Here is a 25,608-nt window from a genome sequence, read left to right as displayed (position 1 = left end):
CACTTTAATCAAATACTGAAAGGATACCTTTAAATTGCTTAAAATCCTAAATGTTTTGAATTAAAGGATGGCTTGCCCAGACAAGACTAAATTTGGGATCTAGTCAAATGTAAACAGGCTACATTAGAAAGAGCTGTTTTCTAGACTTCATCAGGAAATTCCCATGTAGGAGCCACTGAGTGATATCCTTTTATGGATATAATTTTTTTCTTGACTTTTTTTAATTAAATTTGTTGGGGTGACATTAGTTAGTAAAATTACATAGGTTTCAAGTGTACGTTTCTGTAATACATCATCTATATATCAATTGTGTTTTCATCACCCAGTGTCAATTCTCCTTGTATCACCATATATTTGACCCCCTTTACCACCCCTCTCCCCCTTAACCTCTCATAACCACTAAACTATTGTCTGTGTCTATGAGTTTTTGTTAGCTTGCTTGTCTTGTTTGTTTGTTGCTTTCAGTTTTGTATCCCACATATGAGTGAAGTCATATGATTCTGGACTTTTTCTGTCTGACTTATATCACTTAGCATAATAATCTCAAGATCCATCCATATTGTCGCAAATGGCACTAATTCATCTTTTCTTACAGCTGAGTAGTATTCCATTGTGTATATGTAGCACATCTTCTTTATTATGGATATAATTTTAGAATATGTGTATCTTTAATAGCTAAGGTCCATTTTCTTAAAATTTTTGTACAGTGTGTCCGAGAATATTCTTGAATGTTATACCCCAGCCCAAACCACTACAACTGAGTTTCCTATTAAATTAAAAATTGACTTAGCCAACCGAGAGACGAACAGCTTCAGTTACCGGGAAGACCCCATTGTCGATGAAATTCATCCAACCAAATCTTTTATTAGGTAAGTAAAAACTTCTTATAGGTATAAGAAAATAATGAACGTAAGGATGATTTGGCTGTTAAGTATTGAAGACGAGTTGTAGTTTTATCTGTGACTTTGATGCTGTTGCTTTTCTTTTAAAGGCTGCCTTTCCAATTCCGGACTGAAAACTACATTCTGGTCCTGAGTGCAGTTTGACGTTATCAGTGCTAGTTCATGCCAAGAAGCATTTTATCCTATTCTATTACATTTTGAATGGATTTCAGTAAAACAATTTAACGTGGCACCATAATATTTATGCACTTACATTATGTACGTGTCAATTTTTGTCCTGCCTGCTTTACACACAGCTGTTACTTATATCAGGGTCCCTTTGAATCAATATCTCTTTGGACCCAGTTCAGTCTGTCTTGTTTCCATTAATTCTATCAGTCTAGCAACAATAGTGAATTTTGTTTTTCTTTGTATTTTTTTCAGCGAGATAAAAGCTTTCTTTTGCATATTTGGTGATTAAAAAGACAAGTCTATTTCTTCAGCTTACCAAATATAAATTTTTAAAAATATTTTCAAGTTAAATAAGTTTCCAAAGAAGAGTTCCCATTGCCTTTGGCTGTGGCTGTAACTTGCAGTCACTACATGTCATTTAATTGAACTTCTCTCTTAAAATACTTGGTAGGAAAAGGACCTCTTAATGTTGTTTTTCTATTTTATTTTGCTAGTGGTGGGAGCACAATAACAGGTGTTGGAAAAAACCTGAATTCAGTTAGTGGCCTGAGGATGGTAATAAGTGTGCGTGAAGCAGGAAGGAACTTTACTGTGGTAAGTCCTTTGAGTGATAGTTATGCTTCAAGTTCTGCGTCTCTGCCTCTACCATGCTTCATAGGATGTTTCAGTTTGCCTTGAATGTTTGCACCTTCCTTGCAGTGTAGGTCAAGTAATATTTTTTATTCAACAACTAAAATTATCTAGTCTCGGCCTAACATTGTAAAAAAAAAAATACACACACGTTTAGACAAAAATGATGATTAGCAACTTGAGGCAGTGTTTTTAAAGACAGTCAGTACATGTGCACACCACATCATTTCCTGTCTTAGTGAGTTAGGGCTGCTATTGCAAAAAGACCATAGACTGGGTGGCTTAAACAGCATACATTTATTTCCCAGTTCTGGAGGCTGGGAAGTTCAAGATCAAGGTGTCAGCAGATCCAGGCATCTGGTGAGGACACTTCCCCTCATTGCAGAAGGCCATCTTCTCTCTGTAGCCTCTCGTGGGTTAGAGAGAAAGAGGAGGCAAGCTCTCTTGTATCTTCTTCTAAGGGCACTATGAGAGAGCTCCACCCTCATGACTTAATTACCTCCCAAAGCCTCACCTCCAAATACCAGTCCATTGGGAATTAGGGTTCCAACATATGAAGTGCGGGGAGAGGGGGGACACAAATATTCAGTTCATAGCATTCCTCTACGCCCCTTTTTTAATGTCCTATGGAACATCAACCCTTTGGGGCTAATAAAACCCACAGGTAAAGTGTCCAGTCTTGCAGCAGCATCTTTGTCTTTCTAAGTGGCAGGCACACGACATTTTCTTACACCCTCTTCTTACCATTCTTCTTGTCCCTTTGTTAACACTTATCAAGTCCTGAGAATGAGCATTAGAATACTTCTGCCATGTCTTAGAGGGTGTATGTTCTTTGGTATTTCTCCACCTTCTTTTATTTGTAAGGGCAAGTAAAATTTAAGGGAATGCCTCCTAAAAAGTGATTGACCTATTTTGTGTTCTAACTATATAGATCACATTAAAATGGTAGTTTTTGCTTAGACCTTAAGAAAGTTGAAGTTATTTACAAAGATTTCATATTTTCGTTGTCTTTCTCTGGCATAAAAGACCATAAGCTTGTTGGGCTTGTGCCCTCAACTTGACATGAAATTACCTAGTGACTCCTCTCCAGCAGGGTTTTCATTGGGCAGGTAATAGATTGAATGACAGCACTTTCTTTTAGATTACCCATTCAATATTTCTTGAAGAGTAAGGCCAGTGTTCTTTAATTACAAAAAACAATTTGGGGCTGAAAATGTCAAGCCAAATCACCAAACACTAAGGTCACCTCAAATGAGATTTTTCTTGACCTGCTCAGTCAGCCACATTGCATCACCTCTAAAGAGTGTTATTAGATTTTTATCATATTCCTGAGAGATTGTCCTCCAGGGAGTCACGGTATGAAGTAGAGAGCATTGAAACCATCCCCACACACGGCCACAAACCAAGTTAGAATACCGCTGCTATGAAATTGAAGGACACCAGTTCTCCATAACCAAGTGTAACATTATTTTATTGTCCAAATAAGAATGACAAGAACCCTCTTTGGTGTTAGCATGTGACTTTTTAAAGTAGATTCTGAGAAATTATTAGTTTATCTAATTCACACTAAGCCTATGTTATAAAAAGATGGCTAAATTTCCTTCTTTCTCTCTCACAAGCATTATAATATGTAGAATTCCTCTTGGCTTTCTTCTTTCATTTGTAACCAAATATTTATTTAAAAACCTTCTAGGTGTGAGACATAAGAGTGGTATATCCCAAGGGGGATTCAAACAATGCTAGAAGATAAAAATGTTATCTGTTTACATATCTGGAAATGTAAACTTCTGTTGTTTAGCCACAAACATATTAGTACAGTAGAACTATGCATAAGAATTGGACAAGAATGAAAAATTCAGTGGGTCTCTTTGACTATTGTTTGTGAAAACTACTTCATAAAGAGATTTGCATTCCTTCCGTGTTCCCTGCTGCTCGTAGAATTTAAAATTGACTGTGATAAATTGAATCCATTCATTATTTAATAAGTAAAAACTCTTGTTGGGGTCTGATTTAGATATATTGATCCAGCCATAATAACTTTAAGTTCAATCAACTTGAATCTTTAAAAGTAAAAATATTAATCAGCTCAACAGAATGTATATTAATTTGCTAATGTACATTATATCTCAGAAGCCAGCAGTTTTATCTATAGTTTTCAAATTTCTTGTTATGTACAGAATGATTGTGATAGCAGTAAAATTGTTCATTTCCGTTTTTCAGGATGATGGGAATAAATCCCTTTTAGCATTATAATATGAATTTGATATAAAACTAAGTGATATTTTATTCATATTATATTTGTGTATCAATTTTATTTATCTGCTTACAGCGTACACTTTAAAATGTAGGATAATTTAGAAAATTATTTTTTTAAAAAATATCAACTACCCAATTTTGTTTGTGCTTTTTATGTATATCCTGAGTCCTTTTTCTATTGTGGGCATAAGTAATTGTTTCATCTCCAACTCTACTTGTCAAAGAAAAGGAAATCTAAGGGATGTTGTTGCTTGTTTGTCTTTTCCTTAAGGGAGGAAAAAAAAGGAAGAAAAACCACAACCATTTAACCTTAAATGTGCCACTTTGTGTTGCTGGTTTAGTCTAAGCACAATCCAGAGGAAACCAGATTTTCCAAACTTCCATAAATCAGATTTCCAAAGGGGGAGATTTGAAATGAGAGGTGAAAGAGCATAAATAATAACAGCAGAGCCTTTGTAAAATAGAGAGCATAGGAAAAGATTCGCCATCATAGACACAGAGTGATCAAGAAGCAGTGTGGACAGCATAGGAGTTAAGACTGAGTTTTGGAGCCAATGGCCCAAGATTTATGTTTCTTACTCTGCCACTCAAAGCTGTGTGGCCTGATTTGATGTCGCAAACTCGAAAAGCTCAGTTCCTTCATCCGTAAATGTGGGTAATCATAGTACACACCTTACAGAATTATTGTGAGAATTAACTGAGACCAACCTTGTAAAATATTTTGCACAAAACCTGGCACTAAGTAATTAATAGCTTAAAACATGCTGATAACATGACCTGACTACACAGCTATAATGTAAACCGTGAGGTGAACTTTACCATGTTGTGTCCCACACTGTTAATGATGCTTTAATCTTATTTCCTAAATGAGGACACTGTGTCTCTAATAAGGGTTTTGCCCTGATTCTCACAGCTTGGTTTAAAGCTAGGATGTGCATGAGGACTTCTCATCGCACAAAGTTCAGCTTCCTCTCTGCCAAAGCTGTCTCAGAAACAAGACAGCAGTCCTTGCAGGTAACTGTCCTGTCTTCTTAAGGAAGACAGAGTGATGGAGGGGGAGCCAGCCTAGACCAACATAGCTTGTTCTGGAGAAGTGAAGCTCTGTGTTTCTTTGCAATCTGCACTGTTTGGATAATTCTGCATTGGTTGTGCTTCCAGAAATGTGTTCTTCAACCTTAGGAAGTTAAAGGCAGATTTTTTTCAAAAATTCTATCTTTCGATTGATGGTGTAAAGCAGTGAAACATGAACGTTGCTGTGGCTGTTGTCAAGCTGTATCGTGTTTACGGTGGATAATTGTGTCTCGCTATAGGCATGTCAACACCGCTCTAATTCCGAGATAATCTGCTGTACAACTCCTTCACTCCAACAGCTGGATCTGCAGCTCCCCCTGACAACCAAAGCCTTTTTCATGTTAGACGGGATCCATTCCAAATACTTTGATCTCATTTACGTACACGATCCTGTGTTTAAGCTTTTTGAAAAACCAGTGATGATCTCAATAGGCAATGAAAATGTCCTGGAAATTAAGGTAAGAAATGCTTTAAATGCTCTCTTAAATCATCAGCTGGCACTTAATTGACTTTATAGCTATGGGAATAGAATTGTTGTACTTTGTTGGTCATTATCGTATCCTACATCAGCAAATATCTAAGCTCTGAAAAACAAATCATTTGGGTATAAGACTAAAAGGTAAGTATAATTGTGGACTGCTTTTTAATGAAGCATTTAACAGCTCTTTTTGTGTGTATATTAAGTAGCAAACATAGAACACAAATCCATTAAGTAGGCTGCCTGTGATGCATTATCCTGCCAATATTATGTACGTATTTTCCTGGACACCTAACTGTGCTCATTATAAGATGAAAGGGAAGAGCCATGAAAGTAAATGCAGCAATTATGGGTCTGTGCTTCCTTGTAACACTTGGAATTTTGTATCTGGGTGTGGTTATTTCTAAGGTGATTTATAAATGGAGCTGGGTTTCCTCTACCTTAGGAATAGATTAGCTTCTAAATACAATTTAATTGGAGAATAGCAGATCATCTTTTCTAACCCAGCCGGTTGCAAACAAAGAATACTAAAGCCCAGAGAAGTTTGACAAGTGATGAAATAGTGGCAGAACAAAGACTAGAATACAGCTCTCTTATGTCGCTTCAGTCATTTTGTCTTCAAATAGTAATAAAACAGGCAAAATTATTAAGACCTTCATTATCTATAGCCTTCCGCTAGAAACAGCAAAATTATCCTTCAACATGTTTGAGACAATTAGAATTTTTTTTCCCTAAACGATTGCCAGGATGCAAACAAGAACAAACACAAAGTAATAGGATAGTCCTTACTTAGATGTAATATATGTTCTCATAGATCGTCTTCAAAGCAATAATATTTTTGTACTGAAAATTTTATTTTTCAACAAGATTTTATTTACAGCCAAACCCATGCACACATTCACACTCATACAAGTTTACTAATCTCACAATTGTGTTTTGTACAATAATTAAGCAAGCCCAGCGTGAAATGAAATGGAAGCCTGCTTCAACGAACAGCATGTTTACCACAGCAGAATCTTTCATCTACTTCTTTAATTAGTTTTAGAAAGGGAGAAAGAGCTTTTATCTCTCCTCGTTTTCTTTTTTTCAATAAAACTAATCTAGTGTGACCTTTTGCTTTCAACAATTACTGTGTTTGCCATTTGAAAGATTCCAGTTGGTTTTTCTTGATGAAAACAAAGGTTTATTTGCAAATATTTCTATGCCCAGATAAACTCTATTTTTCTATTCCTGTATCTATGATGGATGGATTAGCAATAAATGGCTTTTTATCTACCTTTCCAAACACAGTCTGACATTGAGAACACTTCTTTTCCTGTAAATTAAGTATCCATTTTTCAATGTCCTGCAAAATTGTTGCACCAAGAAAAACATGATTTGCCATCACCCTCAGCCTTTCAGTACTATTCCCAACATGGCCCAAGGGGTGTCTGGAAACAGGCACAAAACAGTTTCTTCTTCTCCCTCTATAGAGAATGACTCCCTTCTCTAACAAGTGTGTAACACCTGTCATGTTACGGAGTGACAATCTTGGGGGAAAAGGGCCAGTTTAGGAACTATTTAGGTATCATGATTCAGTCTTTTCCCATACTTCATTTTCCTTTCGTATAAGAGAAAATCTAAGGTATAAGAGAACATTTGTGTGACAGCAGTTTAACCCTTTATCAGTCTCTAAAGTTGATCCCATTAAAACCTTTACCTCTCTTACGGCAAAAACAAATGAAAGCAAAACATGAGAAAAGAAAAGTCCTCTTCTGGACAAGCAGTGGACTGTTTTTTCCAAAAGAAAGGATACCATTTTACTTCCCGTTGTGCTTGTTCAATTACCCTTCAAAACCTGAGTGTGAAGGATGTTTGTATGCTCTCAATGAATGCACTCTGGAGAGAAGCACGTGTTTACAGTGAGATTGGCCCCTTGTTGCCTGGAAGAGTTCACGCTCCTTGAGCAGCCATGCGGACAAGAATTCCTTGGCTGCAAAGAGACGGTGATAGTTTCCAGTCCGAGTTGTGAGAATTGCCTCAGTCAGCAGTTGGCCCAGTGACTACTCCATGGCCAGGGGTCAGCCAAGTTTGGATCTGGAGAATGTCATAGAGACCAAGGATCAGCCACTCCTCAGAGCAAATCGGAAACCTCATCAATGTGGGAGGGAGCTTCTGACCGAGCTTCGAGTCTGCCCACCCCAGTGGTGAGCAGTGGTCGCCAGAAGTCGCCATCTCCTCAGCAGTTCACATGAGGGCACCAAGTTTATGTCACAGGCAGCTCACATGTGGGTGGCATTTGTGTTAACACAATACTTTGACCTATATTATTTCATCTGAGAGTCACATGTGCCTGTGAGGTTTGGGAGGTCAGTGATGATAATCCCCATTTACAGATGAGTGAGCAACGGTTTAAAAAGATTAGGTCTTGGGTCACCTGGGGGGCAAACAACTAGGGCTCACCCTCTGTTTCTTGATTCCAAATTTGGTCTTCTTTCCACTACATTACAATGCTTTCATATTAACTTTTATTTAATGTATACTGAAATACCTTTCATAATAGAGAAACTTTTCTTTCATGGTATATGTAGTTATCTAGCTACACAGTTCTTTAAATGAAATAGCTCTAAATTCTTTACAAATATCTAAAAATCAATTCTGTTTAAAGGAGCCCTCTATTTTTCCCTAATTGTATGACTTTTTGTGTATGAGCATATTTTACAGAACTAGAGAAGTACAGTACTTAATGCTGGAACAAGTACCGTCTGACACTGCCCTGGGGTTTGTCTTATTCTGTAGCGTATGGGTGTAGATGGTAACAGAGATCCTCCAGAAATTCAGTCTGGAGAAGTCAACTAAACAGGAAAAAGATGGCAGGAAGATCAGCTCAGGGGGGAGCAGGGTCTCGGGTATAGAACTGCGAGTTCAAGAGCAAAGGTGGGGGGTCAGGAAGAGGCCTGCGTCAGTGTCTGGGTGTAAGAAGTGTCTAGAAGGGAGCGTAGTTCTGAGCTAACCCAGCTTACTTGCTGCCCAGAGCCAGTCAGAGGTTGGCTTCTTCACCCTGCTGACTAATTTACCTGCAACTATAGGCCCAGGCCCCACCACAACCACGGAGGACAATTCTGTCTCCAGGCAGGATGGAGGTGAAGGACTCTTTCCTTAGAGGTCATCTGGCCCAAGGTCAAGACCTATTCTTCTTGATGGTACTTATAAACTAGTAGTTCCCTATACTGTGCATGTCAATGTGCATTCTGTTAAATATATATATATATTCTTTTTTTTTTTTTTTTTTTTTTTAATTCCAGGGCACATAGGCAGTACTTGTGGTTTCACAGTGCCCAAGTAGCCATTGAAGAAACCAGTTTCATTTTGGTTCACCCAGCTTTTCTCAAATGACCTGGGAACTTTTTTCCCAAAGGCCTATTAGCATCCTGTGGACTCGGCTTGAAGCTTTCTGTAAAGGTTCTCTGGCCTGCTTCCTAAGCCGAGGGACTCATGTCCTCTGGATAACGTATAAGTCTCCCCCCGACCCACGGCCACCAACTCACTGGTTCTCTCCTGCCAGCCTCTCTGGACTGCTGCCTGGCTGAGTCCTGTACCAGCTTGTACCCCCTACCCCCTTAGCTGACTTCCCTAGACTCAATCTTGTGGCCACCTTGATGTATGAAAACTTGCAAGGCCCCTTCTGTTACAAAGCTGTTCTCCATATCCCACGCGCTTCCACTCCCATCTGCCCTGTTGTGTGCAGCTTGCCCCTGGGTCCCTGAGCCTGAATCCCACATAGAAAGATGTCACACCAGGCAAGAGTTGGGAAGAGAGGGAACAAGGAACATCCTGGTATGGCTGACACATTGGGAGTGCTTCGTTTTCACTTTAAAAAGGCATTCGTGCTAACACCGCAGTGAGAGAAAGCTACCCGTCCTCCCCTTTATATTCTCGTTAGTGTTATGGTTAGGGTTAGGGTTAGGGTTAGGGTTAAGGTTAGGGGTATGCATAGTGAGTGAGTAGCAAGGACATTTTGTATCAAATGGAATTAGATTTGCTTCATGATCAGATCCTTTCTTGAACCTTCTCAATGTGTAAAGCACGAGTAACAATAATACTGACCTCAGGAGGGTGTCTTTACAGGATCAAATGGGGTCATTTTGCCTCTACATTGCTCTGTGGGGGGGATTCAAGACCAGAAAGTTTCTTCTTTGTTGTTTTATTTAAAAACCCATATATTGCCATTTCAGTGACTGAAGAACTGAGCCAATTTTGTAAATATGTTCTATTTGATAATACTTAAATAGTGAAAAAGTAAATAATGAAAGTTCTAAATATATACCTTTTCTTCCCACAGCTCCATAAAGCTATGTTTATTTTAAATGATAAAAATTTATATATTTTTCTTTACTCAAGCCCCTCTGTTACATCATGGTGGGCTGCTGGTGTCACTTTTGTGATACCTTGGGTTTGTGACTTCTAAGATAATTACTAAACCTATGGAGCCGATAGTGATTTCTTATGGAAGTCATTGCTTGGCACATGTTCCTTGGTGGGCACCAATGAGAAGGGGTTCGGCTGTACGGCTGTGTTGTTTTAGGGAAGCCGTTACGCAGCCTCCAGGAGCTCCTGACCCCAAAAGGAGCCCTGGCAACATCATGCAGGATGTCCACCCCTCCCCCAGCTTTGGTATGATCTAAGCAAGCAGGACACATTTTAGTCATTCCCTCATAAATCAAGCCCTCCAGCTCTTTAATCTCTTTTCTTTGTCATCCCCTGAATTCCCTCCAGTCTGTGAGTGAGTGCCTTAATCCTCCTCAGACCTAACCAACAAGTTGTCATCTGAAGCCCCAAAGTGACCTATTAGATTTACGTCCTTGTGTGTTGAATTGCCCTGTATGGCCGACCTGATTCAATGCAGCACCCACGCTGCCTCTAGAAATAGCATATGGACAGGGTTTGTCTGTATCTATTTTTTCTTAAACTCCAGGTTCGTGTTGGAAAAAGTATTTTCTCCCACCTTCTTTTCCTACAATAATATCTGCCCTACTGACCTATTAAGATCCATGAACAATGAACGTAAAAGCAGTTTGCCGAGTATTAGAGGTCATGTAAAACAGAGGAGCTACGGTGTGGTTGTTGCTGGCTGCTGTGTCCATAAGGAAAACAGTGATATGTTCGGATAAGTCTTTCCTCCAAGTAATGGCTTTTTAATAATAACTGTGCTCATTAAGTGTTGATATGAAAAACTGTTCCTCTGTTTTCACTTCTTTCCCAAGGCTAATTACTGGTTTCTTCAACAAAACATTAATATTTCACAAATGCCTAATGGTAACTTCAGTTAACTGAATATGTCACATTGGATAAGTTTTTTAAATCCTCAGGTACCTTTATAATTGTTCAAAATAACATACTCGTGCCCTCAAATCATAATGCGGGGTACATGGCATCTTGCAATCATTTCTCTAAAAATGAAACCATTTATGTAAAGGACTTAACTGTGCAAGTACGATGAAAAGAAACCGCCCCACTCAAACACAAAAGGAATATATGAACATAGATGAATGAAATCAGAATCTCTGGAGATGGGATCCAGGCATCAGTATTTTATTAAGTTCTTACTGTGATTCTAGAGGTGAAGCCAAACCTGGGTATCACTACGTCATGGAAGTGTTAGGCAGTGCAACAACTGAATCTCTAAATTGCTTCCTGTTTGCCAACCATCAACACCCCTGAAAACATTAATAAGGTGATTATGGGTAATAGGTCATTCCATGTAAGGATGGGAACCAAGACTCTCCTTTTCTCTAAAATCCAATTCAATAGAAAAGCTATATGCTGTGATTCCTAACTAATTAGTGCCCTGAAATGGTCGTGCTCTCTGTGCTCTCTCAACCGTCCAAATTCCCATGAAAAAGAGTGTCATAAACTGAGTATCATGTCCCTTGGCAGACAACACAGCCCTGTTTGCAGCGTATTTATATTCCTTCCCAATTGTTTATGTTCCTTCCCAATTGTTAGCATTCCTGCAAAACTGTGAAGTGTTAACAACCTCTTTTTTCTAATTCCAGGGAAATGACATTGACCCTGAAGCAGTTAAAGGTGAGGTGTTAAAAGTGGGAAATAAGAGCTGTGAGAATATACACTCACATTCGGAAGCCGTTTTGTGTACCGTCCCCAGTGACCTGCTGAAGCTGAACAGCGAGCTAAATATAGAGGTGGGATTCCTGCATTCCTCTCATGATGTAAATAAAGATGCCAGTGTAATTATGTCACTTGCAGACCTAAAATAAATCATTACAGCTCATTTGTGTGTTGGCTTTGGCTCATCAGCTCAGCCTTGATTCTTAGTTGTTATTTTAGAAATAGTGAGTTTTTTGTTGTACTGTCTCCTTCCCAAGCCCGAGAGGGTAGATCTCAAAAGCCCTTCCTAGCAACGCTCCCTCTCTGTCATGCCACACTCTTGCCAAAATTTGCTATCATTCTCAGGAGCGATAAGGACACATCCAAGATTGCCCCTCCCCTACCTCTTACCACCCAGGAGGCTGGAGCTAACATCCCACTGCCATCCTCAGTGATCTCAAAGGCATGGGCCTCGGCCTCATAAGAAAAGAATATGTATGCACTAGACAAAAGAAAAGAGAAATTAAACTATATGACAATAGCTTCTGCATGTAGACAGCTAAATCAGATAACCTGGAACCAGAGTGAGTAATTTTTTTTTGGCATTTTTTTTCCTTGAAGAGCTTTATTAAGATTAACTCACATACCATATAATTAACACATTTAAAATGTACAGTTCAGTGGTTTGGGGTATATTACATTATTATTTCTTTTTAATTTGTGGAAAATACATATAAGATTAAAATTTCCCATTTTAGCCATTTTTTAGTATACAATTCAGTGGCATTAATTACATTCACAATTGTACACCATTTCTTAGTGTACAATTCAGTGGCATTAATTGCATTCAGTGGCATTAATTGCATTCACTTTAATTGCAACCATCACCACTATCTAATTCTAAAACTTTATTACCCAAAACGAAACACTGGAATGATTAAGCATTGCCGTAACATTCCCTCCTCTTCCCCAGCCCCTGGGAACCTCTAATCTACTTTCTGTATTTATGAATTTGCCTGTTCTGGACACTTCATATAAATGGAATCGTATAATGGTTGTCTTGTGTCTGGCTTATTAGCATGTTTTCAGGATTATCTATGTTGTAGTATGTGTCAGAACCTCATTACTTTTAAGGCTGAATATTCCATTGTATACCACATTTGGTTTATCCAAGAATGAGTGCTTTTTAAAGGGTTCCTGAAATCTTCTAAAAAGTTATAAAATGGAAAACTACAGAAAAACTTGGAAAGTTTAATGCTGAATTACGAGATCAGGGCTTGGAATTCAGAAGGGCCATGAATCCTAAAAATTATACCATGTTAAAGCTGGAAGGGACCTCTAAGATTTCTTCTATGTATCAAAACTGAAATTAAAGTATTTTGAGACTTTATTATCCCTTAATAGTATGATTATTTACTTCTTATGGGAAGTCTCCTTTGCCCTCTGCCCCACTCTCCACGACAGAATTAATGTCCTATTGTCTGTGTTTCTTACTATACTACATGTATAAATAGATGTATTTATTTACACATCTACGGGACACATCACATTGAATTGTAATCATCTGTTTATGTGTTTGTCTCCCCTTTTAACACTTCAGTTCCTCTAGATCAGCAACTCTTTGTTTATCTTTTTCTCCCTAATAGCTAATGACAAGTACAAACAGGTAAGTGCTATGTAAGTCCCTCAGAGAGCAGTAGCTCCTACTTATTCAAACTCTGAAGCAGAATCGAGGAGTCTTATTACGCGCTCATATCACTTCTAGAACAGTAGTAACCGGGTCGTGTGTGGGGCCCCAGGAGACTAATCCTCCCTGTGCGGCGTATTTTGTGTCGATCTAAAACAGCCAGCCAAATGCTGCCTTTTCTTTGTCATTTTTAGTGGAAGCAAGCAGTTTCTTCGACTGTCCTTGGAAAAGTAATAGTGCAACCAGATCAGAATTTCACAGGATTGATTGTAGGTGTTATCTCCATATCGGTACTACTCTCGTTATTGTTCGGGCTTTTCCTGTGGCTGAAAAGGAGAAAGCAAATTAAAGGTACGTTTTTTTTACTTGCTTGTTTTAAGGAGTTACCTTAAGAATACAGTCACTAGAGCTTAAACTTGTCATAGATTCATGTGCCCTGTCATATATGCCATCCATAAAAATCCATGAATTGTGTCACTTGGTCCAGGTCTGCTGGGACCCATGCTAGCCAAGTCTTTAACGAGCTCTTTCTCTCTCTCTGTTTTAAGATCTGGGCAGTGAATTAGTTCGCTATGATGCACGAATACACACGCCTCACTTGGATAGGCTCGTAAGTGCCCGAAGTGTAAGCCCAACCACAGAAATGGTCTCAAATGAATCTGTAGACTACCGAGCTACTTTTCCAGAAGGTATATTTCAGTTTTTTGTTCTGAGAAATACCTGTGCATATACCTCAGTGGGTTGTGGCATTGTTGCTTATTTTGGGTTTTGCCTTTATATTTTTATAAAAACATAAAAGAAGTATTTACCTCCTCTTTGGCCAAAGAAGTATTTAAATTGACACAGAATTACAGGGATTTTATTTTAAAATGAACATATTTACCGATTATGTTAGGTTTTTAGATTCTTTTCTCACAAAAAGGTTAATATTGAAATCATTTGAGCAAAGGCAGGTGTTTATCGTGTGAGTGCAATGTTAAGAAATTGTCATGCTCTCTATAGCAACCCAGAAAGAGTTAAGATACAAAACTTATATAAATAAAAGTGGGCACTGCTACTTTTTTTAGCTCAAAATGTTGATCCTAAAACATTTAAACTATACTTGTAGTAATCCTTCGGAGGAATCTCAGTGGACTGTTAGTACACAGCCTTTTACCCACAGCATTCCAGCACTTGCATCCATTTTGAGTCTTATCCAATAAAAACCTTCAGTTATGCTATTTAAAAAGGAGGTGTTAGCGTCATCTGCTTATGGTCAGGTTAACCAGAGCATTTCACATTGTTTTATCTAAAATCTCCTGGTAAAGGCAAAATGTCCATATCATATCTGCTCCATTATCTTTAGAAGTTACAGGACGTGAGTCAAATACAAGCATTTCCCTGGTTGAATATTTACCACTGGACAAATAAAATGAGTCACAGACGGTTGAGGATACTGGAAAACTTAGAAGTTGCTCCTCAAAATAAATACAAGAGCAGTAAGGCACTTAACATTTTAACTTTTTTTTAACACTGACTGCCTCTTATTGTTTGAAGTTTCTATTAGTTCTGTAGAGATACACGTAAGTATTGTCTTTGCCCACCTGAGTCCTTTTTGCCTTTAAAAATCCATGGACAGATCAAATACAATTTACAGTTTTGAAATTTAGAGCTTTGATTATCTCGTATTCACATGTAATAGCTCTAATCTGAGATCATTAAAATTCACAAGTAATTTTTTCTGAAGTTTACTTAATCTTCTTTCAACCTGGTTGCTCACCAGACCTCTGTCATCATTGCTAAGAAGCTTGAGCTCCATCCTCTTTTCTACACTGAACCCTTGAAGACATGGAAAAGTGAACAGGCAGGAATAGGTCATCCAGAGAGAAAGGGAATGCACAGCGCACACCTAAGGAAGAGACGAGTACAGAGCTTCTGTCTGCTGGGGCCAGCCTCTCATCAGTCTTTTATGGGGACCTAGGGTTCTCTGCAGGGTCACACCAGAATCACATATTAATGGTTTCAGTGGTTTGCGCACATATTTACGTTTAATCCCAGAGTCGGTAGAATTTCCACGCCCAAGGACTTTTTTCCATGTCTCACCAAGAATTTCCCTCAAACTCCCTGATCTCCAGGTTTGGGGAGTGAAAGTGAAGGGACTGAGCTTAGAGAGGCTCATCTGCCTCTCCTTTGTGGGGAGGGTTTGGAGACCTTGACTTTGGCATTAATGGAGCAGGCAGGCCGCTAGGCCCTCCTCTTCCCTCACCCGTCCAACATTCAGAGATTCTGCCTGTTTGTACATCCTTCCCTTCAGGTAGCATTTGTCTGATTTCCAGATAGTGATTATACTGTCACTACAGGTGGCACTGACGCTTTTCTGAACCACTGTTGAGATTTCCTGCTCTGGCCAAATTGATTTGTTATTAACCAAACTGTGCAATGTGGAAAACTGCTTAAGTGGGGTTAGGAATAGTCCGGGAGCCGTGAACTTCCTTGTTATGCCCCTCTCTCAAGTTCTGATGTTCCTGCTCTTTTGCAAACAAATACTCTTTGGTACCGATGAGGTCTGCCCACATAACCCTGGCCCTTTCCCCACATTATGTACTAATACAGTTCAGTGCTCTGCCTTGTTTATCTCAGGTGTGTGGCTGTGGACGTGATACCCTCTCCCTGAAGTGTATGGGTTCCCAGTGGAAAGGGGAAAGCAACCGGTGGCCTCTCTGCCCTATTTGACATTAAGAAATTTATTGTCAACCCTGCAATTCCTCCACCCTGAAATGAAACGCCTTGCCTAAAGGCTCCTACTGGCATGCTGTGCCCTTTCCAATGCCCTCAGCTAAGCTGTGCCGATGGCCCACTAGCCCCCTTCTAATCTGCCTTCTCTAAACAGCCGTAACACTAAATCTGCCAGCATCACATGATGGACAATTGACCGCTAATGTGAAAATTTTTCAGTTCTGAAAATTTAGCCATTATATTTCTAATCATATATATGTAAAATAATTAATTACACATGTTTTTCTTTGGCCAGGAAACCATCTAGATTTTGAGCAATACTAATTAATTCCATTAATAAACACTAAGTCTCTCAAAAGGCAGACTACTTTTGCTGCTTCCCATTCTTAAGAATATAGTATATTAAAAATAAACCTCAAGTGTGGCTTTTTGTTATATATAAAAAGGAAAGTCTAAGGAAATGAGAGTAAACAAACTGTCAAAGTCAGTGCTTAGTCTACTTAAAAGAAAATGTATAAACATTTTTTAAAACGTGTGTCTGTGTGTGTGTAAAAGGCAGCATCTTTTTCCAACTTACCATTTTTATTAAACCAGTTCCTTTGTAAACGCTCTTCCTAGCCTCAGTCAATGATAAAACCGTCATTTCTGTCATTTTAAAATTCAGGCTTCATTATTAATTCAATTTGCTACCTCTCCCTGTTGCAGTGAGTTTTTGCTCTTGTTTTCTAATACTTTGCTTTATCTTGCAGACCAATTTGCTAACTCATCCCAGAATGGATCCTGCAGACAAGTGCAGTGCCCTCTGATGGACCTCTCCCCCATCCTGCCTGGTGGAGACTCTGACATATCCAGTCCGTTGCTGCAAAATACCGTTCGCATTGACCTCAGCGCACTGAATCCGGAGCTGGTTCAGGCGGTCCAGCACGTGGTGATTGGGCCTAGCAGCCTGATTGTGCATTTCAATGAGGTCATAGGAAGAGGTCAGTGTTTCCACTCAGCTCTTTGTTCAAGACGATTTTCCAGTCAGCATTTTGTCTTCGGCCTTTGCAGATTAGAGACTTAGACAATGGTGAAAGCAACCGACAGGACGGTGATAACAAGGGCACTTGGTCTCTGTTCTGCAGAAAAACAGGCCTGCAAATCATAGCCATGGGGATTTGCCCCTGGACCTGGAGGCAATTTGATAATCTCCCAAACACACGAGAAATAAGTCACATTCCTTCCTCACCTTTTTCATAATGACAATTCTAATTTCTTGAAAGGTACCTTTTACCTCTTTCTATAACATCATTCTTTTACGTTTCAATATTTTTACTCCTACTTCCTTCCAGTCTTTCTTTACTCTGAAAACACTGACTGACTCTGAAGTCCTGGTTTGTAGCAGTTTGTACCCTTCTGGGCGGCATCAGAAGGCAGGGAATTTATAGCATTCTCCCACCCTGACACACCATATATCATCTCTACAATGCACTTCAATTTCTTTATACGGAGGGGAATGAATACTTGTAAAGCCAGACAGAGCGGCAAGAGTAGCCACCAGAAGCCAGAAAATGAACTCCACTCTTCCCTGGTTTCTAAAAAGCTTTTACCTTTCATACTGTCTGGCCTCTGATCCCTTTTATTCAACCTGTGCTGCCAAAGCTCGCACAGGCCTGGGCAGCACGATGCAGAGGCAGGCGGGCTGCCCTGTATGAGCACCAGGTCTGCCCATCCCCTGCTGCCACAGCAGCCACACGTTCCTCGTCACACACTCCAGACTTCCGTCCTCAGCTGCTCCCCGCCCCTGGTAGCAGCTTCGCTGTCAGTAAACATGTTTCACAGCAGAGGAACGCATAGTTCTGTCACCAGCCTAGAAATTCCAGTAACTGCACCAGTTTTAGAGCCTGTGGCTTCACTAATTATGTTCTAATTCTGCATATCGTAAAATTAGAATTATTTTTTAATCATGAAGGTGCAAAAAAATGGTAATTATTTCTCTTACAAAGGAATAATCATTCACGATTCTATAAATATTAACTATTGGTTATTCATGTTTTTCCTCAGTAGAATGTGAGCCCTTGAGAGCGTAGGTTTTATTTCATTCATCTTTGCAGTACGAGAGGGTAGACCAATGTCTGACGCTCACATACCAGGCACTCGGGGAGTCTTGGCTGGATGGATGAATTAATTAATGAATGACTTACACAGCTATCCAATGCTTGGCACCTCTGGGGAAAATTACTGCCACCCGAGGAAAGGTTACTACTGGGAAAGTGATGTGGCCAGAGCCAGACAGAACTAGATGAAGTGACTCAGAGTGAATTTGCTTCATCTGGGCAATTTCCTTTCAGTTTCAGCCAACCTGGGTTACATATTAACTGGTGACTAAGGGGGGAAATCCTTCTATAATGCTGATCTTATTTCCAATGGTCACAATAAGACAAACAGGAGAAAAATTTTTGTTTCATTTTAGTTTATTGGAATATAGGGAGCTTATTTTATTGCATTTTTTCATGTGGGTAAAATTTTATTTTTACATTTAAAAGATATTTTTTGATCCTTAAAAATAATAAATTTTTTTATGAGGCAGATGTTACTCTTGTTTCTCTGGTTTCACTTGTTGAATACTTTATTATAATAGCCTTTAGTAGCAGTTATATCATCTAAATTTTTGTCATGTATTGAATAACATTGCTTGTAACTTTGGGTAAAATGTATTACATCTACATGTATTCACAAACACACACACAGAGTGATATTGTTAATGAAAAGTAGAAAAAATATATATATACCATTTTGTCATGTAGAAAAAGAAATGAAGATCATAAAGGGATTCATAAATAATTATTGCATAATTAAAAGTAATGCAGCACTAACCAAACTCCCTCTTTCATGTAGGACATTTTGGTTGTGTGTATCATGGGACTTTGTTGGATAATGATGACAAGAAAATTCACTGTGCTGTGAAATCCTTGAATAGTAAGTCACATTTTATTTAAGTACACTTTCGTGGTTTGCAAACTGATAGTTCATAATAAAGTGTAAATTTACACTTTCCCTTGTGGAAAAATCAGCTACTGCTGCAATTATGGATCTAATCCTGAAACTTTGGTCTAAATTCTTATTGAAATATTTCCTCAGAAATTGTCCCTCAGAGCCCTCATAAGTCTGTGTAGGAGAAATGAGGTTCCTGGATGAGCTAAGTATCATTTAACTCTGTTTGGCTTATAATATTTGTTATGCAAGTGACATTTATGGAAAGTATTGGAAGCATGTTGGCACATTCAATAGTAATGACTCATTTTACCCAGAGGCATTACTATAATTATTTTTTCACCACAACTTCCATTAAAAAGATAAAAAAATGAAATAAGACAAATAGGAGAACAATATGCTGGCAGAAAATTGAAAAATTGAAAATGTGGTAATACCTCATTTATCCGCATTTTTAGGGAGTGAGGTATTCCACGTAAATGAACTTCCTAAACAAGTGAAACTTACCCCCCTTTTAATGCTAGAACATTTTCTCAAATTTTAGCAAAAATCTTTTTTAAATGGAATGCATACTCTGCTTAAAAAACAAAGAGTGCTTCCAAACATAAACTCAGACTTTACTGATGACCCAGAGCCATAACTGTGGCATGAATTACTATCTTGGACAACCCAATGTATTCATTCTAGCGTTTTCCTGGCTCCATTTTGCTGATAGGTCTCACACGCCAAGTCATTTCTGGCGTTTCCTAAATGTCCAAGTTTGTGCTCAAAATTTGCAGTATGCTGAAAAATGTTAGCCAGTTACATTACAAGTTTACATTGGAATTAATAAGCTTTAAATGCACAAGTGAAAGGTTTTTCTGCAAGATAAGTTTTATTGTCAGAACTATTTCAGCCTTTTCTTACACATAAATCTCATGTTCTATACGGTTGATTTGGTTGGAAGTCTGACCAGGAGGTGATAAAAGGGACAGTTTATATAAAACCTAACAACAAACTGTGATGGATTAAGTATGATTGTCAATAAATTTGCCTCATGAGAGAGCATCACTGCCAATTATACAAAGGACAGTCCTGATGCCAAGAAAGCTTTCCCTGTCCCTGGGGTGTGTTGATCTCTCTGGACTTCCAGGTTTCAGAATGTACTGCATTTGTAAAAGAATATCATCACCAACACTGACACTAGTCAGATAAATAAATTAAAGATTGTTCACTCTTCATTAATACTGACTGGTGTCAAGCCCTCGGGCTCTCTGTCTGGAAGTGATTAGAAACTATTAGAAACAAACAAATAAACAAAAAATCTACTTAGATATATGACAGCGATTGGTCTTCAAATCCTCCCAGTCCCCAGATCGGAAACTATGGCCCACTACCTGGTTTCTGAAATAAAGTTTATTGAGACTTAGCTGCCTCTTGCCTTGGCTGCTTTTGCACCGTGAAGGCAAGTTTGAGTATTTGCAACAGAAACCATATGGCCCACAAAGCCAGAAAACATTTGCTATCTGGCTCTTCACAAAAAAGTTGCCCACCCCTGCCCTCAACAGTCACTACAGAAACGGACTGGCCTGCTTCCCTCTCGTTTTACTGTATGAGACAGACTGGTTCTCTAGGAGACAAACTGTTTACGAAACTGGGAGTAGGTGGTGCCTGGAAGGCACAATGCAAGGTGACATCACGTACCATATTTTGCCGTGTATAATGCGCACCTTTTCCCCAAAATTTGTAAGAGAAAATAAGGATGCTCATTATACATGGGTAGTACTAATTCTGTATCTATATAAATGTTTTTAATTCTTTTACTTATGCTTGTGAGTTAAAAGTGCAACTCTAGAAATCAATAACGATATCCGTATGCAGAATAATACCCTGGAATATGATAGTTGGTTTTGTTGAACTTATGAGGAATTTGGAATAACGAGGATTTCTTGGCCTTCTATGATGTGTAAATATTGAAAATGTGTTACTGGTACATAAAATTTTTTGTACCTTGTATCTGTTCTTGTGTTTTGTAATTATTTGCTACATAACATTTCTTATAAAATACTATGTTAAAAATTAATGCTAAAATTCTTTATAATACAAAAGCAAGTACCTAAATGTAAACAAATAAAAATTTCAATTGAAAAATTACAAGGAAAGAATTTTCCGTGAAAGTTTGGGCCAAAAACGTGGGTGCGCATTATACACAGGAGCACATTATACACGGCAAAACATGGTACTCAATGTATTGCAAAAACACCGTGAGGGTGGAGCCCTGTGGGTTTACATCCCATTGCTCTCCCTATCCAAACATGACAAAATATTCATTGTTCCGTAATGAAATCACTCTCTGCTGCTTTCTCAGGAATCACTGACATAGGAGAAGTTTCCCAGTTTCTGACTGAAGGGATCATCATGAAAGATTTCAGTCATCCCAATGTTCTCTCACTCTTGGGAATCTGCCTTCGCAGTGAGGGGTCCCCACTGGTGGTCTTACCTTACATGAAACATGGAGATCTTCGAAATTTCATTAGAAATGAGACTCATGTAAGTATATCACCAAGCTAACGAACTGATGAACTAGCTGTAAGGCAGCCTTCCAAAAGGTGCCTGTTTTGAACCTTTTTAAAAGCTTTTAGCCAAAGCAGTACCCGTAAAATGTTAGCAACATTCCAGTATACAGAGACCGATTCAACTCAGTTGTACCTGCAAATATTCTGGTGGGAAGATGGTAATACCTAGCAGGGTTTCCCCAGGGTCCATGATTCTTCCCAGCCTGCAAACAGCCTTCCTCTACCATCTCCCTCATTGGTACATTTAGTCATCTTTGAGTACCTACTGTGTGCAAGAAACAGCACAGGAGACATAAAGGCACATTAGCCTCAGCCCACATGAAGATTTAACTCTAGAAGGAAAGACATTAAAGAATTAGTTATAAATGAGTCCCTTGTTAGTCTTCAAACTTAACAACCACTCTCCTACCTCAGGACGTTTGCACTTGTTCCCTCTGCCTGAACCACTCTTCCCCAAAATATCCACACATCTCACTTACTCATTAACTTCAGCTTTTTGCCCTAATCTGATCTTCAAAATGAGCCTTTCCTGACCTGTCTAAAATTGTACCTGACTCACCCCATCCTTATGCCTTCCATCTGTCTCCTCTCCCCTGCTTTATTTTTCTCCAACACACTTATCTTTCTATACACTAGGGCTGAGGCCTGAGCGGTCCATTTCTGTGACCATGAGCCACGTGTGAAATGTGGCCAGTCTAAACTGAGATGTGCTGTAAGTGTAGACTACATCCCAGGTTTTGAATATTTGGTATAAAAAGGTAAAATATTAATAATTGGTTCTGTTGATTACTTATCGAAATGATAATATTTTGGATATGTGGGTTGATAAATATATAATGAAAATTAATTTCATCTGTTTCTTTTTACTTTTAAATATGACTATTAGAAAATTTTGTATTACATTTGTGGCTTGCATTATATTTCCATTGAACACTGCTGCACTAGACAATAAATGAATGAATAACAGCTACATGCATATATATATATATATATATATATATATATATACATATATATATATGGATGTGTGCACACAAACATACACACATCCCATTGAAATACCGGCTCATGAGGGTAGGGCCTTCTGTGTGTTTATTCTCTGCTGTGGCCCCCACACTTGCAATAGTGTTTGGCACGTAAACTCTTAGTGAACATGTTTAGCTCAGAGTTACAAAAGAAGTTCATAGGCTCCTGCAAGTGGGAGTTTCTTAGTGACATTTATGGCACCTCAAGGGTGAGCAGGTGATGGCCAGAGCAGAGCTGGAGAGGGAAGAAAAGGGTGCCCCGAACTGAAGTCCCAGGGGCCTCGGGCTCCTTTCTGGCTCCTGTGTTCAGGCCCCTGGAGGAGTTAACGGGGTAGCTTTACTCTTGGTGGAAAACAACTTCGTAAACATGGGGGCATTTTCAGAAGAAGGAGCTCTGGGATGGCACAGGAAGTCATACTTGTGTTCAGCCACAATAATAAAAAGCTCCCTGGCAGTGAATGTTTGTGATGGGTGACTTGACCTGACGAAGTACAAAGCTGCCCTGACAGGTCCCACTTTTCCACTTTAATTCTTGTCATTACCCTGATAAGCCCATCTGGTTGGATATGCTGCCTTCTCTAGCGTATTATTCCCCCAGGGTTAAAACATGATAGAAATGTCTTACTGTGCAGTTCCATGGCCTGTTAGAACCCAGGGAGTCCATACTGATGACAACCATGGACGTAGATGCGTCTTAGAGAGAATCCTAAAATGCAGGGAGCTGGCCTTTCCACACAGTGTGCACTAAGCAGGGCTGCAGCCTTCCTGGCAGACCCCGACTGTCCGGCTCTTGGGCTCACGAACTCCACAGCAGCTGCTGAGGAAGAGATGTGCTGTTCCTGATGGCCAGGCCTCAGCCAGGCTGATGCCACGGTGACATGGGTACAACTTCAGATACTCTTCTTCTAGTTACTGTAGGCACTCCTCTGTCCATCCAGTTTTGTGGGTGGAGTTTCTGAAGTATGAGATTTCCTGTTCTCCACGTAGGTGCAGGCCCCCGGGTGGTGAGCTGGTGCTTCAGTACCATGAGGAGGGCATCTGATGTGATTGATTTCACTGCGGTGTGGGCTTTGGAGCCTAAAAGATTGAGGTTCAAATCCTGACTCCACCACTTACCATCTGAGTGGTTTGGGGTGATTTCTTCCGTTCTGAACTTCCTGTATTAACCACATATTTCCAATGCTCAGACGTCTGGGGCCTTGCTGGCTCTGGCGGGACTGGCCCTCCCAGGACTGGCAAATTCCCAGGGATGGTAAACAACTCACCTTCAAAGAGCATGCAAACCAGCCAATCCCTGCTACCTCCTTTACACCCCAGCTGCCTCCTTTAAAGGGCTCTCACATGCTGTCACTATCCACCTGCCCTAATCGCTTAAGGGCAGGGTCCAGACAGCCAGGGACAGCCCTACACCCCGAAGCCTGCCTGCTGAAATCATTCAGACGTGCCTGTTTACCCTGCCTTGCCCATTTTTTCCCGCGGAAGCCCCAGTAAAGACTCCTCCCGACCAACCCAACCCGAGTGTTTCCTGTGTGCACTCGCATGGCAGGGCATGTCCCCTTCCCTTGGGAATTGTAACAAACTATCTTTTCAATGGCAGTTGTCTCCCATCGGTTGGCCTCAACATACTTAAATAATAACAAAACCTACATTTTAAAACTCCTTCAATGTCCCATCTGAAAAATGGAGCCCCTATAACCTGCCTTACAGACGTGTATAAGGATTAGCCAAAATTTATTTTTAAAAAACATCTAGCCTGGTGCTTTGCAAACAGTAGATACTTAATCAATGATTGCTGTCATCAACAGGGCACAAGTTATTATTTGAAGCAAGATCGTTCTTATAAACATTTCAGAATTCTGAGATCATAGCTGGCACAGTAGATGCTTAGTTTATGCGTTTCCAATTCTCTTTGATTGCAGAACCCAACTGTAAAAGATCTTATTGGCTTTGGTCTTCAAGTAGCCAAAGGCATGAAATATCTTGCAAGCAAAAAGTTTGTCCACAGAGACTTGGCCGCAAGAAACTGTATGTAAGTATCAGAATTTCGATGCCCACCGTCCAAACTAAGTGACCGGGAGGAATGTGGGTCCCACTGGTGGAGGCTAGCAAGGAAGTTTGCTCTTCTTCTGCAAAACTCTTTGCTTCCATTGCAGTTTTAAATCGGTGTATGAGCACAGGAGATGTAGGCGGCCCTTTCAGGCTTTGTCAATGGAGAATTTAAAAGATTCTCCAGAGGGGATCTGAGCAGCTGTTGTGTGCTTTCGCTTTTCTTCCTTCTTCCAAAGTAGCCCCCAGTGTTGTGGTCTCACGCTGCATTAGCATTGGGAGGTAGAATTTGATTCAGCCTGTTACAGTGAAAAGGAAAAGGTTGATAACACAAACACCAACCTATTGTCACTTCCCAAGGGTGGATCTGAAGTCAGCTTGCAGACGCCCTACCAAAAATGGTGTTTGGGAATGAATATACAGAAGAACTTTGCACCTGGCTGCCTGGGCTGTATAATGCAGCAGTCCAGTCTGTTATTGATGCAGCACTGGGTGCGTAGCACTGGTTCATGACTCACCGTGTGTGTGAATGAGAGAGCGTGCTGTTAATTTCCTACCTTGGTTTTGGTCAATGTAACAACATAAAAGCTGGCTTAAGCAAAGGATTCATAGCCTCAGATACAGTGAACTGCCTTGACTATGCATCCTGTTTCTCTGTTCCCTCAGTGGTGGGATATATCAGTTTTATGTACTAACCAAGCGCAGTTGAGAATGAAAAAGGAAAATAACAGTCCCCTGTCATGTTTGTCCCATAAAACTAAGTATTACTGGTAGTTGACAAGTGAATATTGGCCATTGCTTTTGGTTAGTCAGGTGGCATACTTGATTTAGCAATGAAGGAAAGCTGGGAGGGGTCCAATTTTACCGTTTCCCCAGATTTAAACCCAAATGAATTTTCTTCTGCCACATCATTCATGGTCTCTTTCCTTGGCCTGTTGAATTTGTAATGGGCATGCCAAGCATTTTTATTCAAGAATTCCTCTGTAATTCAGTGTTAGTCAGTTGAGGCCAG

General features: G+C 39.6%; 1 protein-coding gene across 4 annotated transcripts in view; it reads left to right on the top strand.

Moving 5' to 3' along the window:
- MET (MET proto-oncogene, receptor tyrosine kinase) overlaps window positions 1-25,608 on the top strand; it is a 112,437-nt gene that overhangs the window by 75,776 nt on the left and 11,053 nt on the right. For all 4 annotated transcript variants that reach the window (XM_019743213.3, XM_019743211.3, XM_019743215.3 and 1 more), the window contains exons 9-18: window positions 708-869; window positions 1,568-1,667; window positions 5,270-5,488; window positions 11,544-11,690; window positions 13,477-13,633; window positions 13,831-13,971; window positions 16,747-16,977; window positions 18,875-18,955; window positions 21,318-21,499; window positions 24,470-24,579. In XM_019743213.3, the coding sequence (XP_019598772.3) occupies window positions 708-869; window positions 1,568-1,667; window positions 5,270-5,488; window positions 11,544-11,690; window positions 13,477-13,633; window positions 13,831-13,971; window positions 16,747-16,977; window positions 18,875-18,955; window positions 21,318-21,499; window positions 24,470-24,579 (1,530 nt within the window). The remainder of the gene's footprint in view (window positions 1-707; window positions 870-1,567; window positions 1,668-5,269; window positions 5,489-11,543; window positions 11,691-13,476; window positions 13,634-13,830; window positions 13,972-16,746; window positions 16,978-18,874; window positions 18,956-21,317; window positions 21,500-24,469; window positions 24,580-25,608) is intronic.

The sequence above is a fragment of the Rhinolophus sinicus genome, chromosome 8 (assembly GCF_057876585.1).
Source record: "Rhinolophus sinicus isolate RSI-liver-muscle chromosome 8, RSI-T2T, whole genome shotgun sequence".
Taxonomy (NCBI): Eukaryota; Metazoa; Chordata; class Mammalia; order Chiroptera; family Rhinolophidae; genus Rhinolophus; species Rhinolophus sinicus.
The sequence above is the reverse complement of the archived record's forward strand: the minus strand, read 5'-3'. Positions and strand labels throughout refer to the sequence as shown.